This window comes from Lolium perenne, chromosome 1, assembly GCF_019359855.2.
Source record: "Lolium perenne isolate Kyuss_39 chromosome 1, Kyuss_2.0, whole genome shotgun sequence".
Taxonomy (NCBI): domain Eukaryota; kingdom Viridiplantae; phylum Streptophyta; class Magnoliopsida; order Poales; family Poaceae; genus Lolium; species Lolium perenne.
Window position 1 is genome coordinate 264,467,956 of NC_067244.2, and position 15,345 is coordinate 264,483,300.

Here is a 15,345-nt window from a genome sequence, read left to right on the forward strand (position 1 = left end):
AAGTGTTTTAACAGAAGAGAACCAGTCTGAAGAAACGTGACAGCAGTCTCTCCTCGCTACCGCTGTTTTTTCTCGCCCAAGTTGATCACCGGTCCGTATCGACCTCACGCCACGGCATAAAAATGTTCATGCAGTTTCTCAGCGATCTGATAAAAATGTTTCTCAACTGTATATGAAAACCACATCATAGCACCACATGTGAATAGTTAAAAGTTTCTTCTTGGCACGAAACAAATAGAGGCGGCGGCTAGGGTTTCCTCATCCTCGTCATCTACGACCGGGATTTGATGGGTCCCCGCCTCCTCTGCTTCACACTCCGGTACGAAGACACAAGAAGAAGAAGCCGGGTTAGTGCCAGGAATAGAGAATGCGTGGAAAACTGCATAGCGCATAGCATCATGTTTCAAATAGGTGCAAAAAACAACACCGACTGTCAATGTGATCTACGTTTTGAGACATTCTCATAAAACAAAATTCAGTTAATAATCATGACACTGAAGAACCTTTTTCTGATACAAGAATTCAGATTATGTCACTTAGCCATCTCCATAAGCAGGGAGTATTGCAAAAAAAAAAAAAAACCTAAATGCTTTAGGATCCAAGTATTAGGATGCAAATGTTTATACACATGCTCAGTCATGCGCTGTGAGTGCAACGAAATGTAGTAAAAGTCCCATTATCTTGGTTAGCCTCTCTTTCAGCTTTGACCTTATAGATGCTACCACCCGTCTCGGCTGATCATCTGATTTTTGTGGCACCAGCGTCTCAGGTTTCGCCTTCTTTGCCCTTCTAGTCTGCAAGTGGTCTCATAACTCATGGCGGTTTAGCAACTTGGATGATCTTGGCGGCCTATTGTTCTCCTCCTGGATTTAAAAGAAAATGTCTAGTGTTGCTTGCTTCTTGTCTTGTTTAAAAGCCTTGCACGTACTGAAAAGAAATCCCTCTCGAGACCAATATTCCAACAAAATTAAAATGTACAGAAAAAAGCAAGAGTCACCAGTCAACAAGCCGCATCCTACATTAACAAAGAATGTACAAAAGATCCCGAATGACAATGAAGAAGTTCAAAATCTGTTTCACTTCGTCCACATAGGTCGATAAGCAAGACACCGTCAACTTCAATACAAAACTCCATGCACACATGCTACCCTGAGCTAGCTCAATCGGTCCAGGTCAGGTGTCGGCGCAGGGGAGCCCATCCTTGCAAGGCGAATGGAGCTCCTTCAGCAGCCGGCCTGAGGGAACCACAGGCTCTTTCACCAGGTCCACCTCGGCTCGCCTCTCCACCGGCCTCCGCCTCACGGCCGCCGGCTTCCGCGGCCCTCCACCTTTCCTTACACGTGAGCTTATCATGATCTCGAGTTCCTTTTTGCGACCATGCCACTTGAATCATGATGACACGATAAGAATAAGTCGGAGTTAGCGTCAAGGCAGAATGGAAGTGGACAAGGAAACAAAATACTCTAAAGTGTGTGGCATCATGTCTCAATTGGTGCAAGGAACACGGCTGAACAGTGAATGGGATCTATATTTTGGGACATTCTCATATAAGGAAACCGAATTAAATGACACTGATGAACCTTTTTCTGAGAATGAAATTCAGATTATGTCACTAACCAGCGGGGAGTACTACAAGCAAAAAGGAATAAGCCTAAATGCTTCAGACTCGACCATTTAGGTATTAGAATGTAAATTTCTATACATATAGGCTCAATCAAGCACTATGCAATGCAACCAAATAGAGGTGGATTACCTTGGTTAGCCTCTCTTTGAGCTTTGATCTTGTAGAAGCCAACACCCGCCTCGGCTGAGCATCTGGCTTTTGTAGCACCAGCTTCTCAGGAGGTTTCGCCTTCTTTGCCCTTCTGGTCTGCATTTCCATCTTCTCTGCTGCTTGAAGCTTCTTGGCTACAATTTTTTTCACTGCCCTCTTGAGCTTCTTGATTATCCGCCCCTTCTCTTTGTTCCATAGGAAAACAGATATCATCTCAGACTTTATCTTGTCATAGCTGTCCCAGTCCATCTCATCTTGCATGTGGCCACCTTCTTTTGCTGCTTCAGCGATACTATTTGACCATATCCGAAGGATCATCTGTCTTGACTTGACAGAAACAATTCGCCTCTCCCATACCTTTCTCAGTCCAGCACTTATTTTGTCTTTGCTCGCTTGCCTGGAGTATGATCAACCACAACTTGTTTCATACCTAATTTATTTACTGTTTATACAACCATCTTCCATAACATAGATGTGCATTTATGATATACCTATGCAATTGGCGATGCCCTAGCATTTTCTTCTTAACCTGGGAATAGAAAACAAAAAGGGGAAAAAGTGACTTGGATTGTCGAGGACAGATCACAACCCATAACCAAGTAGCTCCTTCGGCAGATGCAAAAGTGGTTTCTTACATGTCATCACCTTGGGATCACTCAGTGCCTCGATGGTGCGCTGCTTGATGAGCTGCCTGTGCTCTACAAGAGAATGTACCACTCCTCATTATACTGTAATGGCATACTACTGGTCTACCTCGTTGTAATGTACAATGGTAAAACTTCAAGTTCTCGGTAATAAGAGTATGGCCATACCTATGCTTAATTTCCTCCCTTTTGTCCAGGGAGCCTTCCCCTTGTTTGCAGCGCCAATCTTGCGCCTTCGTTCGATTTCCTTCTCTGACAAACCAGCACGATAAGCATCATCTTCTAGACTCGACGGCTGCCGAGGCCTATGTCCTTCCACTGCTTGGTCCACCGTATCACGCTCCATAGTCGATGGATGTGCGCTTGAAAATGCAGGAGAGCAGTGGCGGGCGGTCCATCGTCCACCCCTGCCATCGGACAGTCGTCTGCAAGCTCGGACTCCCTTGAAGGATGACCGTGGGGAAAGGACAGAGTCTCGAGGATACCGAATTAACCGACCGAGCTCTCGGATTTTTGTGTGTAGTGGAGTTGGCTCGGACGGGCAGGCGAGCTTGACTCTTGAGGCTGTGATAGCGCCGCATTCGAAGGTCATAGGACACATGTTCGCCCTGCGTGAACGGTTTTGATTCAGTAAGCATTCAGCTCTTTTGTCAGTGAAAAAAGTTTAGTGCTACCACAAGCCTGCTGTCTGAAGTGTCAAAGATATCTACAGTTCTACTGTGCTAGTGTCCATGGAAATCGGACAGCACTAAGAACTAAGCATATGCATGAAACAGCTTGAATAGTGTAGAAATAGATCGAATCAGCGAGAAAGTTAAGCGTCTGGAGCATAACCTAGCGCAATGCCCGGCCGCGGCCGCCATGGTCCCTGCGCCAATGTGCGATTTCCTGGGGCCGGGGGAGGGGGGCGTGGGGGGTTCAGCGCTGGATGATGTAGATTGGGTCGGGGGAGGAGAGGGAGCGAGGAGCTCACCGGAGGCGGCAGCCGGAGCCCTGAGGCGAGGGAGACGATGAACTGTCCGTCCGAGTGGATTGGACTGGATAGCTGCTCTGTCCTGCGTCTGTGTGCTGCGTGCCCACTACTTTTTTTTTTTTGAATTCGTGCCATTACTGTTGGGAAGACGCAGTCTGGGACTGGGCCCGCTCGGGAATGGGCCTTCGCGCCAATTGGGCCGTGTCTCCATGGGCTGATACCCCGCACTCTGGCCCGTGTCTCCAGGTTCCCCGCACCTCTCGGTTCCGGCAGCTCGCCTCCGCCGCCGCCGCCGTCCAGTGCGTCACCGGCATTCCCGTCGCGCTTCAAGTGTGAGATTTTCTACCCTCCCCTCTCCTTCTTCTAACCTTCGGTCCGAGGAAGGGCACATCTCAACCCAAAAGAGCTGCCTCTACCATGCAGAGTTGAATGGAGTCCCGGGACTGTTGTGCTTGGCGAGATTTCAAGATGCCATCTTCTTTGATGGCACTCCGCATTTGGCTACCCGTCATTCCCGCTCTGCATTCAGGCTGGACCAAGAGGCGAGACTGGTACTCTCTCCATAGTTACAGTGGGGGAAACTTGGAGGAGAATTCAAATGCCACCCGACATTGATTTTTCTGGTTTCATTGGGCAGTCCCAGGGACGACTATGTGCTGCGCTTATAGCTCATGCCTCATGAAAATGGTTTCCAGCTTTCAGTTTGGGTTCTTGAGGATTCTGCTAGTGGACAGTGGACCTTGAAGCATACTGCCAGCATTTTCGAGCTGTTAGGATGGCCTCGCCTCAAAACCGGTGAACTCTACATGTTGACTGCGATCCATGCAGAATGTAACTTGATTTACCTTAGAGGCAGGGTGACACCGGAAGAAACACTTATGGCGTACGATATGGATAACAGCAAACCGCAAGTTATCTGTTCTCTTGGAGAATCCTGGCCGTGGAGATTCCGGCCTTACATTTCCTGTTTTGTGGAAAGTCGGTCAGATGCTCGCGAGCAGCTTAACATTTGCTAAGTTGGCATGACTCCAGTGGCTTATGAAAACCAGATGTTGGGTACAGTCCAGATTATCCTAGTTTGGGGCAGTGGATTCGATAAGTCCTACAATCTACCCCAATTTGGTTTTCTGTTGGTATTCAGGATATTCAGTGGCATGCCTTTGAACACCGCTGGCTAGTCTGGAACAAATTTTAAGCTACCCTTCCATGTGTAATGCCAGTTATATGAATGAACCTTGTCAGGTAATCTCTTTGCTTTAAGCACTGATTGTTGTCGTCACTTGTTAGCTCTATGTGAGACACTGGGCATTATATATGTTTGAAATTATCGGCATTTTCACCTCTTTCTATTCATTTATGTAGCAGGCACCTTTACTGTCCAACTTGTTATCCGTCACAGCAAAATTTCGATGTCACCCTGAATTGATACGCTTGAAAGTAGTATTCTCATATGTTATTTGAAATAGTTATCTCTTTTGTGCTAATTTAATACCTTGGAATCTTGGATCAACTGTTCTGAGTTGTTGTACATATAGGCAGTGATTCTTCCAGTTAAATCTTCGTGTATGGTGTCAAACAACATGTACTAGACCAAGACAGAATTATATTTTATTTGTTTCTAGGAGAACAGAATAGCACAACTCATTCACTGGTATGTTTGTAGTACAGACTGGTCATGTAATGCCATGAAGGTTCGCCGTTCATCACCATAGCTCTTACACCCCATAGTCTGTTGTTTATCCTTGTTCTGAGTAAACTGTCCAGGACCATTATAGTTCTGCCTTGAGTTCCTGACTAAACTAGACCGTTATTCCTTCATATATTCTTACTTTTAATCCAGGTTGTTGTCCAACTGAATCCATTTCTGAAGCATCATAAGATTTTTTTTATCCATATTTGAACTTACTGAATTTTCTTAGCTACTACGTAGCATTCTAAACCATGCATTGAGTTCTTAAATGTGCAAATTGAATTATTTTCTGGTAGCTATTCAATAGTTTATAGTTTAGACTGCTAAAGTTAAGCAGAAACAAACAAATAAAAGTTAAATCTGGGTATGATTAATAAATCATGCAACTTCTTCGTGTTATTTCAGTTTTGAGCACTGCTCTTCACTAGAAGCTGAACATGACAACATTTTTTTATATATGGAGACCGCATAAAACACGCTACCTTGATCCTGTTAATGCTAGTTATGTAGAAAGTTAGTCATGTTACTGTTACTTATCAAAAGTAACATATTTGCCATGGGGTTTGTTTGGAAATAGCCACTCAGGAACGATTCTCATAAAAAAAAAGGGAAAACGTAAAACAGCAGAGTGTAGATCCATGTTAAAACTTAAAGTGAAAGATAGGCTGTGCAAGATCATGGTGAATCAGCAATCACAAATTACCGGCAACGATTACAATGATGCACATATAGTGAATTCTGAGGTTTCCCTGTGAAAGAATTTGTTTTTTTTCTTCCAAATATTAGCTGTTTGATCTTCCTCCTTCATAGACCTGACTTTCCCTGTGCTTTGACATCTACCCCTTGACATTCTCACACTCTAATAACTCTACCACACCTGTATCTATAGGCCACATCAAAGGAGATAATGTTTTGATTCTTCCACTCTACCAACCTTGAGCGTGTTTTTGCGTTCAGGATTTCAGAATAATAACAAATAGCTGGAATTTCCTGCCTGGGAAGTTGAGTGTCTAGAACACATTATTCATTTAGCATCTTGCGAACTTCCTTTATTGATTTGAGTGATGTGATCTATCCATCCCCTTGCTGTAAACATGATGTTATTTAAGAGAATTTAAGTCGGTAGCATGATAACTTCGCTTGTTGGTTGGATGCTGAAGTTGGCATAAATCCAGAAATGTGTATGTACATCCCTTTAAACATAATGGCAATAGCTCGTAATTCCTGAACAGTATATCTTTTATTCTGATCTCGATCTTTGTCAGTTTGATGCACGTAAGAACAGTGCTATGCGGTAAGTTTGTTACTCATAGGTTAGAAGTTTTCTGTTTCCGAGTCTGGATCTAGTCACCATAGTTTGCTCTTCTCCTTTTCTGGTGAGAACTGAGAGCTCTGATAAAGTTCGATACCAAAACAAAACATACACATACTGAATGGCCTGATCAATGGATGAAAATACTTCCCAATTTAATCTATGGGCAGCGCTCTAGCTTTCAGCTCTGATAAAGTTGGACTATAGTTTGTTCAAGTATGACATTTTAATTCTTTGAGCCTGTAGGCCCGTAGAGCTCCAGTTTTTTCCTTCGAGAAAATGCACATTCTAGCTCCAAATTTTAGGAGAGACAAACAAAGTCTTCTTTTGTTTTTCATTACCTACGATATATTCTGCAGCATGCTGACTTCATTGTGCATCTCTAAATTTTCTCTTCAAGTATACTTTTCAAAGGCCTAAACTGAACATAGAATCAAACATTACACAAAAAAACACAGAAAATAAAGTTAATGTTCATCAAAGACCAATAGTACAGAGGGAAATATATGGTACTCCCTCCCTCTCAACTTTGTCTAGATTCGGATGTATATAGACATATTTTAGTTATAGATACATCCGTATCTAGAAAAAGTTGAGAAGCTTTTTTTGGGACGTAGGGAGTACTTAATTTCAAGAGACATAAACAATAATGAGCATGCAGAAATGCAGAATGCCTCAGTTACTTTAGAAGGCATAATTCCTGTGATAAAGGTGTCCACAATCTTCCATTTTGCAACATTCCTTCTCGCATTCTGGAAGTTGACTTTTGTCAAGACTCAAGCTTTGATGTGGACTTATTACAGTGAGTAATCTCTACAAAGTGATTTGGCCTTAGTGGGAGCTGAATTGAAAAATGTATCTAAGTGCATGTTCAATTAGAAACTTGCTTTCTTGGCAAAATATCAGTGTTACAGTGGAAGTAGGCTACATGTTTTGTCACCCTTATTTTGTATCCCCCTCTTGGCAGGAGTAGTGTTGTAGTTATCTTGTTGATTTGCAAAGCTGAATGAAGCATGAAGTAGATAATCTCTTAAGAAGAGTATTTTTTATGTTGTGATCATATCTTCCCTAACTGACTACTTATGAAAACGAGAAGTCTGATATTCTATACATGCGCCTTTTCGAGAATGTTTTTTTGACTTTATGGAAACCTCACCTTTGGTAGCAGCATGTGCATAAGGTGAGGAAAAATATGCAACAGTGAGGAACATGTGAGCTTCTATTACTAGGCATATCACAAGCATAGCCTATGATTTACAATGTAAGAAAGGCCAGATCAGGTAGCTGATGAATCTGTCTCTCGAAATAGCTTCACCTAGCTTGATGCAGCCTCAAACCTCTAATCTTAGATAGGGTCATAGGGACAACAATTGCATATATATCACATATTTTTGCTTGAGTTGCCCCCCACATTGGCCATCCCAATCATTAAAAAATGCAGAGAATGGTATATGATTCTTGCTGTATGTAGTGGGTTCGCACACCAGAGAAACCAGATGGAAACCTTTGCATCACTCTGGTATCATATTACCAAAATTTCATTGAGGTCAATTTATGTTTGTATTTTTTTAGCACCAGTTGAATTTCCACCGTTGAGAAGGGATCAACTGTGCACCATCTGTGAAATCAACTTGGCATACTTGCAAAGGTTCCCACCTTTGCTCCCGCAAACTGTAGTAGTTATGAGAAAGTTCACATCAACGTAAATGAAAAAGATTGTCTTGTCTTGTTCAGTAAAATTTACTCCCTCCGACCCATATTAGTTGATTCTAATATAGATGTATCTAGATACATTTTAGTTCTAAATACATCCATATCAATGGCAAGTAATATGAATCGGAGGGAGTATTTCTATTATCAAATAATGTAAGCATGACTGACTGTCATTTTATGACAAAATATACTGAGCTTAGATTCCTTCCAGCATGATATTTAATCCATTTGTGCTATTGAAAGTAAGAAGAAACAAGTATGACACTATAATTACATATTAAGCAGTTCTGTTGCTGTACTTGTGTCTTTAGAATATGTACCTTCATCAACAGTGCACCACGTTTATGCTGCAAGTTGACTTGCATTTCAGCCCGATATGGTTCCCTCATCCATGCTGATTTGGTATCGGCACTTGATAGGTACGCCTGGCAATACAATCATTCTTTCTTGACACTATAGCCTGATGGTATAGCGAAACAAGTTGCGGTATGCAATTCATTCTGCACTGAAATTCCACCATCAAAATATATTTTCTGAAAGTCCATGGACTGATGATACTTGAAGTAAGAGGTTCTGCAAGAAAGCTTCATGTCTAGGAAATAAATTCGCTTATGCTTTATATTCCTTGACATTTAGTTAACTCTATAGCATGGGAGTCACGCCAATTCGTGCAGACGAAGGCAGTGGGCATTAGTACTCCATGCAACGAGCAGAGAAATGCTTGGTTGGATGCAAAATGAGATCAAAGGGAGAGGAAGCAACATTTGTGTATTTTGGTTCCCTCTCCACTATCAAAGATGCGTCTTATCAACCTGTGTGCGTGATGCACCCTTTTAACCTTTGCAGGAAATGGTAGGTCATCACCGTCTGTGTCAAGGCAGTAAGTATTGTGCCATTTTCTTCCTTCTAGAGCAATAGCCTTCAAAATCTTTTTGTCTTGCTGATACCGAGAGCTTTCCAGGTTCCAGATTCTTGTCTTCAAAGCGTCAGGCTTCCACTATAAATATAGCCAAATGGGGATGTGGACTTCACACACTTCCTTACATCTGAGATCATACTATTACTAGAGCTCATAAGCATAACGTGCATAGTACTCTTGTTGCAGAGAAAAGACAACAAAAGCCATGAGCTATTATGGAAGCAGCTCTTCTGGTAATTTTCATCTTCTCCTAGATACGATCAAGCTCTAATGCACCATGGACGCTGAAAGATCAATGCTGAGATCATCACAAATGGCCATTCAGGTGGCAGGGGTAGCCATCGAGTGGAGTATGGGAGGAGCTATGTGGTGAGGCCAAAGGGGCGGCACCTAGCCACCATTGTGTGGCTCCATGGCCTAGGTGACAATGGTGCAAGGTATTACTTCTTAAATTTCGCCTACTCAGGTGATGCCCCTTCTGGTTTTGATCCTTGGATCGACCTGACACACCTCGCTTCTCTTAACTGAATACTCCTAGCAAAATTTAATAAATCATGAATGATGGCATTTTACATGCAACATGCATGCTATGTGTTGTGTAAACGTGATAGGGATGCAAGAAATAACACATGTCGACCAAAGAGGATCGAAGTTAAGATCATTGCGATATTGACACAACGCTTTATTCCCTTGCATTTTTTGCTTGAAATGATGGAAGTGGCCCCCTTTTCGCATGCATATATTCCTAGTATTGCTTTACTCAAAGTAAATGATTTCCTTGTTCTGCACCACACCTAACAATCATCTCAAGGACGTCAATATGCTCTCACTTTTCATGTAGTAAATGGAGAGGAATGTCAAATACTTCCTTGATGTGGGCTAATGATATATAAATATTGCACAAGTGTAGGTTGCTCATGCAAGATTCCTAATTTCTTATCCCCTCTCTGGCCATAACGTATGATTAGGTAGTAGAAGAGAGCATTAGCTTCTGGAACAAAGCAGCTAAAAAAGTAAGACTTGAGATCACATTTTTCATTTTTGGATCTAGGTGTCTTTCTAACAAGAGCCCAGCCGAATAGGATGAGTGTAGTTTTAGGCAGCACGTGCTGTTCACATAATCTGTTACGAGATGCTGGAATGGTATATCTTCACCAGTTGCTGCTGCTGTTGTAATACTGTTCCTGATAGTGTTCCAACTTCTTTTGTCTTTTCTGCAATTTTCAGCTGGTCCCAGCTCCTGGATTCTCTACCTTTGCCCAATGTAAGCATCGATACTTACTTGAAGCACTCTTATTGCCACACTAGACATAATATTCCCAACACTTTTAATTACAATATAACCAAAGTGCAGTAGTGTAGCCTGTATTGTTCAGTAGCTTGTGCAGATCGCTTCTACTCCAACCAAGTTTATTCACCTTGAGGCTTACTGTTCATGTAGATCAAGTGGATATGCCCCACCGCGGCAACCCGGCCTGTCACATCTTTCGGCGGATTCCCCTGCACTGCATGTGGGTTCCTTCTTCCTTGGAACCTGGGAACTTTCCTTCAATGCTATGGATTTGAACCAACTTTATTTTGTGAAATAGTTCATGTGCTCTACACAAGTTCTGAGTGGTAAATTTTGAAAAACGGGCTGAACACAACTTTTGTTGCACTGGAACAGGGTTCGATGTGGATGACACTTCGGTGGATGGTCACGACGACACCGAGGGGCTGGATGCTTCGGCTGCACACATAGCAAACCTACTGTCGTCCGAGCCGTCTGATGGTACTAACCACAGAATCAACCATGCCATTACATGGACAGTTTAGTAGTTGCATCTAACTGATTATTCACCCCCTTCATGGTCACGGTTGTGTGGATGCAGTGAAGCTTGGGATTGGCGGCTTCAGTATGGGTGCAGCAGCTGCGCTGCACTCGGCAGCATGTTATGCTCACGGCAAATTCAGCAGCGGCATCCCCTACCCGATCACGCTCAGCGCGGTCATCAGCCTGAGTGGCTGGCTCCCGTGCTCAAGGTGGTCCAACTCTGCCCACTCACTGCAGAATCTCATCTACTAAGAACACCTGGCACCTTTGCTCCTTATATTGTAACGAACCCTAATGGTCTTGGTAATTTGATGCGTTCAGGACCCTGAGGAGCAAGATGGAGAGCTCACACATGGCAGCACGAAGAGCCCTCTCCCTGCCCATCCTGCTCTGCCATGGCAGAGGTAAGAGCAAAACCAACAAGGCTGTTGAATCAAGTAGGGTAACTCAAAAGATGAATTACACTGCTTGTTACTGAATTCTTGCGATGTACTCTTGCAGCGGATGAGGTCGTGTCCTACAGGAACGGTGAGCGGTCGACTGAGTTTCTGCGGTCATCAGGGTTCTCGTGCCTGACTTTCAAGGCCTACAACGGGTACACATCTTGCATCCAAACTAGGTCCCCTTTACCCCCTTTCTCCCCAGATTATATGAACATTGAACAAGGGTTTTCTCTGATGGTGCAGGTTAGGGCACTACACTATCCCCGAAGAAATGGACGATGTATGTAAGTGGCTCAGCTCGAGGCTCGGCGTCGACCGGCCTCGCTAAATTGAACAGCCCCTCTGTGCGCATGCAATGGCTTTCCCAGTAGCATATAGCAAAGAGTATAAAACTATAGAGGGGGTGAATGTAGGTTTTGTAGCTTGTGACACTGGTGTTGTATTGGTGTTGTGTAACATGGTGTAAGGAGTGAGTACATGAGAAGAATATGTAATGTAGTGCTTTTTTCGTAATGCGGGAATAACGTGACGGATACTGGTCTAAATCTTTTTCATGCTACTATTGCTACTACCTGTGCTCTGATCACTACAGAAATATAAGAGGAAACCTTTGCAAAAAGTATATACTGGTCAGGATGAAAACCTTTACAGGCAGTATGGATGTCAATCGATGGTACTCAGCTGGATGCAGAAATATGCATGTTTGTAATGCATACATATTCAGACTATGCTACCACGCAACATAGTCAGCTCTCAAAATTGCAGAAATTTCTGGGTTTGAAAAATGATCAGAATCCTCCTGAAACGTTACAAGAAAGCCTTTGCAAGACTATATAACCGATGCTGTCAGCTATTCTTAAGCTTGTACGTTCTGGACTCCCATATCAGTTTGATCGAGAGCAATGTCTACTGAAACTACACCAGTTTGATCAAACATCTAGGACCACTGAGGTGCGTGGAGGTCCAAAGTATCATTACAAGGAGTCCTGAACCCATTTGCGGTTACAATTGCATATTCTACAGACATGAAGTGGCGTATTTGAACGGAGAATGGGTGTCATGTTGAGGGTGTGGTAAGGCGGCATACTCTGAACTAAAAACTGTCATCATCCTCACTGCACAAAAGGTGACATGCTCTGAACTGAAGACTATGATCATCATTGCACAAAAGGTGGCTGAACTGAACTGAACTGAAGGCCGTCATCATTAATCACTGCACAAGAGGAGCAAAACTCCAGGATTACACTCTTGAACATGATCAATCCACAGCAACTTCGCCTGTGGAATGTAAAGATAACTCACCCTGTTCGTGGTCGTTTGTTCTGGCCGGAGCCGCTGTTGTCCCCAGACTGTGTGGGTTGTTCTTGCATCTGCGCCGGTTCCTCAGCTATGCTGCTGTTACCATCAACCTGCTCTCGCTCAGTTTTTTTGTCGCCTGCTATGTGCACGCAGAGCGTCACAGGAGTACGATCATACAAGGAAATCGGAAAGAGGAGAATGCGGTCGGTGCACTCACTCGCGCGGTTAGCACAACCTTGGCACGAGCACTTGGAGGTGCACTTGGCAAAGCGCTTCAGAATAAGAACCAGCCAGCATCGGTCAGGAGGATCAAATAAGAAGCATGTCTAGTTTTTTTTTCTAGAAACAATAGATGCAGCAAGAATAATGTACATATATAAGAAAGGGAAAACCATGCAATTAGAAAACACACCCTAAGGCAACCACATTGGCGCATGCATTTGGTCTTCTTGCATCTGCACCCAACGAAACCCTCAGGTGCCGGAAACCCGCCCTAGGCGCAACAAGTGGAACAACCACTGGAGTCAGAACAGCATGGTGTTGATGAATGCGGTGTGCGCTTCAAGTAAGAAGAAGCCTATGTTACCGGCGGCACGCTCAGGTTCTCATCAACGACGGGAGCCTTCCGCTTCAAGTACACCTCGTATTGTGAATCGACCAAAGCCTTGTTTTCCTCGGTGTTCTGGCAACCAATGCACGTGCAGCCCAGAGAGCAAAACTGTTTCGCCTTGAAACACAAGCAATTGCTGCACATAACGTATTAACAAGCAACAAGGTCAGATGCCACTGGAATATTTAGGCTGCCAATGAACAAGCAGTGGATTGGATGGGGATCATTCCACGTGTCTGTGCATATATATTACCCTCCGAGGCAGTGGTTATTGAGGCAGGAGCACTCCTCCTGCGTCCCTGACATCCTGAACACCGATGAGGAGGTATGGCTGCAATGCACAAGATGAGACAGGTTCAAGTGAATGAAGTTTCCAGATATCACACTTCAAATTTCCATCCGCAGTTGTAAATAGTATCAAACTGTGGAAGATCTAACTAAGAATCTGAACAAACTTATGGAATCAACTAACAGAGAAAAAAAAGACCAGTTGCTGACTGGGGAGATAAATCAGTCCATACATTCGATCAGCAGTAGGATCTTGATCAGAAAACAGAACTAGTACAAATCAAATAGGTAAATAAAAAGAGAGGAATATGTTGAGCTAGAGAATTTGGGTGGCACCAAGCCACCAACACAGCCTAGAGCTGGACAGAGTAGTTAGTTCAGCGTTCAGTACGGTGAAGAAGAATCTACTCAACAATGAACTACAATTCATTTCAGAGGGCACCCACAATCTTATGTGTAGGAGGCAACACGCACATGCATCCAATTTCCAAGCGTGATATGGCCAGCGATATGCGGTAGAATGTCATGTCACAAAATAAATTGGGAGAAAGTCTCTAGATATGTAACTTGAGGAGGCGAACGATGGAGAGCGGTCTATTGATGCATGCCCACAGTTGCTGCATTGCAAACTAACACGAGAAATTCAGGTCCTAGTAATGTTTCCAATTCAGGTCCTTGCTACTACAATGCGTTTGAGCTAATCTGTGAGGCACTAGTTCAGAAAGCAAAAGATGCACAAATCAAATAGGCCATGCATGAAGCAGGCTAGCATTAGTGCATTACATTACACCGTAGAATGTCATCTGGCCAAAATATTGGGTCAAAGTCGAGAATGTAGCTCGAGGAGGCTGAACGAGAGCGACCGATGGATGGCCACACACACTTGCTGCAACGCAAACTGACATGGGAAGTTTCCAAATATCACCACGCTAAATTAAAAGTTAAGCCACAGACAGTTGCAAATGTCAAAGGAACAGGAGGTAGCCAGGAGGAATACTCATTCAGCGATGCATGAAGTAGTACAGTTTACCATCGACGATGGATGAACTAGTAGAGTTTAGCGATGGACGAAAGCACGCACGCGCGCAAGCATCCATCCGTGCCTGATAATCCACGACAGTGCACGGCACGCACGGCTGGTTCGTGAATCGAGGCGATTGAACTAGAAATTCGTGCGAAACCGATCCGAATCCCAAACTCGGGCACCGATATATCCGTCGCGCACGATACCGGAAATGTGGGATGCGCTTGGCGGTGGTTCGCGTGGAGGGAGGGAGGGGTGCACTTACGGACGCGGGCGGGAGGGCGGAGGAGCAGCGGGCGAGGGGGAGGCGCACGTCTTCAGCGGTCGCCGGAGCGGAGGTAGGAGGAGGGCGTCTCCGCGTCTTCCTGCGCGCAGGAGAGAGCGGGGTGAAATGTTATCCGGCTCTGGCCGCCGTGGGTAGGGACGAGGAAGAGGTGGTGGGGGAGAAGGAGCGGGTCGGGACTAACCGAGAAGGGAGGGGGCGCTGGCGTCGCCGGTGCCGGTGCCGGTGCCGGTGGCGGCAGCGGAAGTTGGCGGTGGTCTGTCACCCGGCCGCGAGTCCTCTCCGCGAAGCGAAGCGCAAGCACAGGAGCGTGGTCGGGTGTATAAGAATTAAGAAGGGAGAGGTTGGGTCGCGAGTGGGCCCTCTGGAGGCCCGCTTCTAGACGACGGGCTCTTGAGGACGGGACGCGGCCCAGTGATGACCCGATCCAGAGAGTAAATGAAAAAAAACTACCACCATAGATGCCACGGAACTACCAAATGGAACGCGATTGTCACCTGACTACCACTATTGAGACATGTTCGTGACGAAGAGCACTGATTTCATTATTTAGCCGTGTT

General features: G+C 44.5%; 3 protein-coding genes across 5 annotated transcripts; 1 reads left to right on the top strand and 2 right to left on the bottom strand.

The window, feature by feature from the left end:
- Positions 1-991: 991 nt before the first annotated feature.
- Positions 992-3,492, bottom strand: LOC127327832 (uncharacterized). 2 transcript variants are annotated; one of them, XM_051354634.2, is made up of 7 exons: positions 3,392-3,491; positions 3,253-3,306; positions 2,587-3,026; positions 2,420-2,472; positions 2,266-2,303; positions 1,754-2,171; positions 992-1,383 (listed from the first exon to the last, which is right to left on the bottom strand). In XM_051354634.2, exons 2-7 carry the CDS (start codon positions 3,279-3,281, stop codon positions 1,174-1,176), a joined length of 1,188 nt encoding a protein of 395 aa, XP_051210594.1. In that variant the 5' UTR covers positions 3,282-3,306; positions 3,392-3,491; the 3' UTR covers positions 992-1,173. The 2 variants fall into 2 exon arrangements, with proteins under 2 accessions (XP_051210594.1, XP_051210595.1); XM_051354635.2 differs by lacking the exon at positions 3,253-3,306 and having other exon boundaries at positions 3,392-3,492.
- Positions 3,493-3,617: 125 nt separating this feature from the next.
- LOC127327833 (uncharacterized) lies at positions 3,618-11,818 on the top strand. Of its 2 annotated transcripts, XM_051354637.2 has the most exons (13): positions 3,618-3,723; positions 3,815-4,633; positions 8,526-8,592; positions 8,755-8,986; positions 9,068-9,258; positions 9,351-9,462; positions 10,253-10,289; positions 10,467-10,536; positions 10,692-10,796; positions 10,897-11,047; positions 11,160-11,242; positions 11,340-11,433; positions 11,525-11,818. In XM_051354637.2, the coding sequence occupies exons 5-13, from the start codon at positions 9,231-9,233 to the stop codon at positions 11,607-11,609; spliced, it is 765 nt and encodes a 254-aa protein (XP_051210597.1). In that variant the 5' UTR covers positions 3,618-3,723; positions 3,815-4,633; positions 8,526-8,592; positions 8,755-8,986; positions 9,068-9,230; the 3' UTR covers positions 11,610-11,818. The 2 variants fall into 2 exon arrangements, with proteins under 2 accessions (XP_051210597.1, XP_051210596.1); XM_051354636.2 differs by having other exon boundaries at positions 3,815-8,958.
- Positions 11,819-12,057: 239 nt separating this feature from the next.
- Positions 12,058-15,069, bottom strand: LOC127327835 (uncharacterized). Its single transcript, XM_051354638.1, has 8 exons — positions 14,970-15,069; positions 14,768-14,867; positions 13,444-13,521; positions 13,167-13,326; positions 12,993-13,073; positions 12,798-12,852; positions 12,584-12,716; positions 12,058-12,494 (listed from the first exon to the last, which is right to left on the bottom strand). Exons 3-8 carry the CDS (start codon positions 13,494-13,496, stop codon positions 12,488-12,490), a joined length of 489 nt encoding a protein of 162 aa, XP_051210598.1. The 5' UTR covers positions 13,497-13,521; positions 14,768-14,867; positions 14,970-15,069; the 3' UTR covers positions 12,058-12,487.
- Between the last annotated feature and the right edge of the window lie 276 nt (positions 15,070-15,345).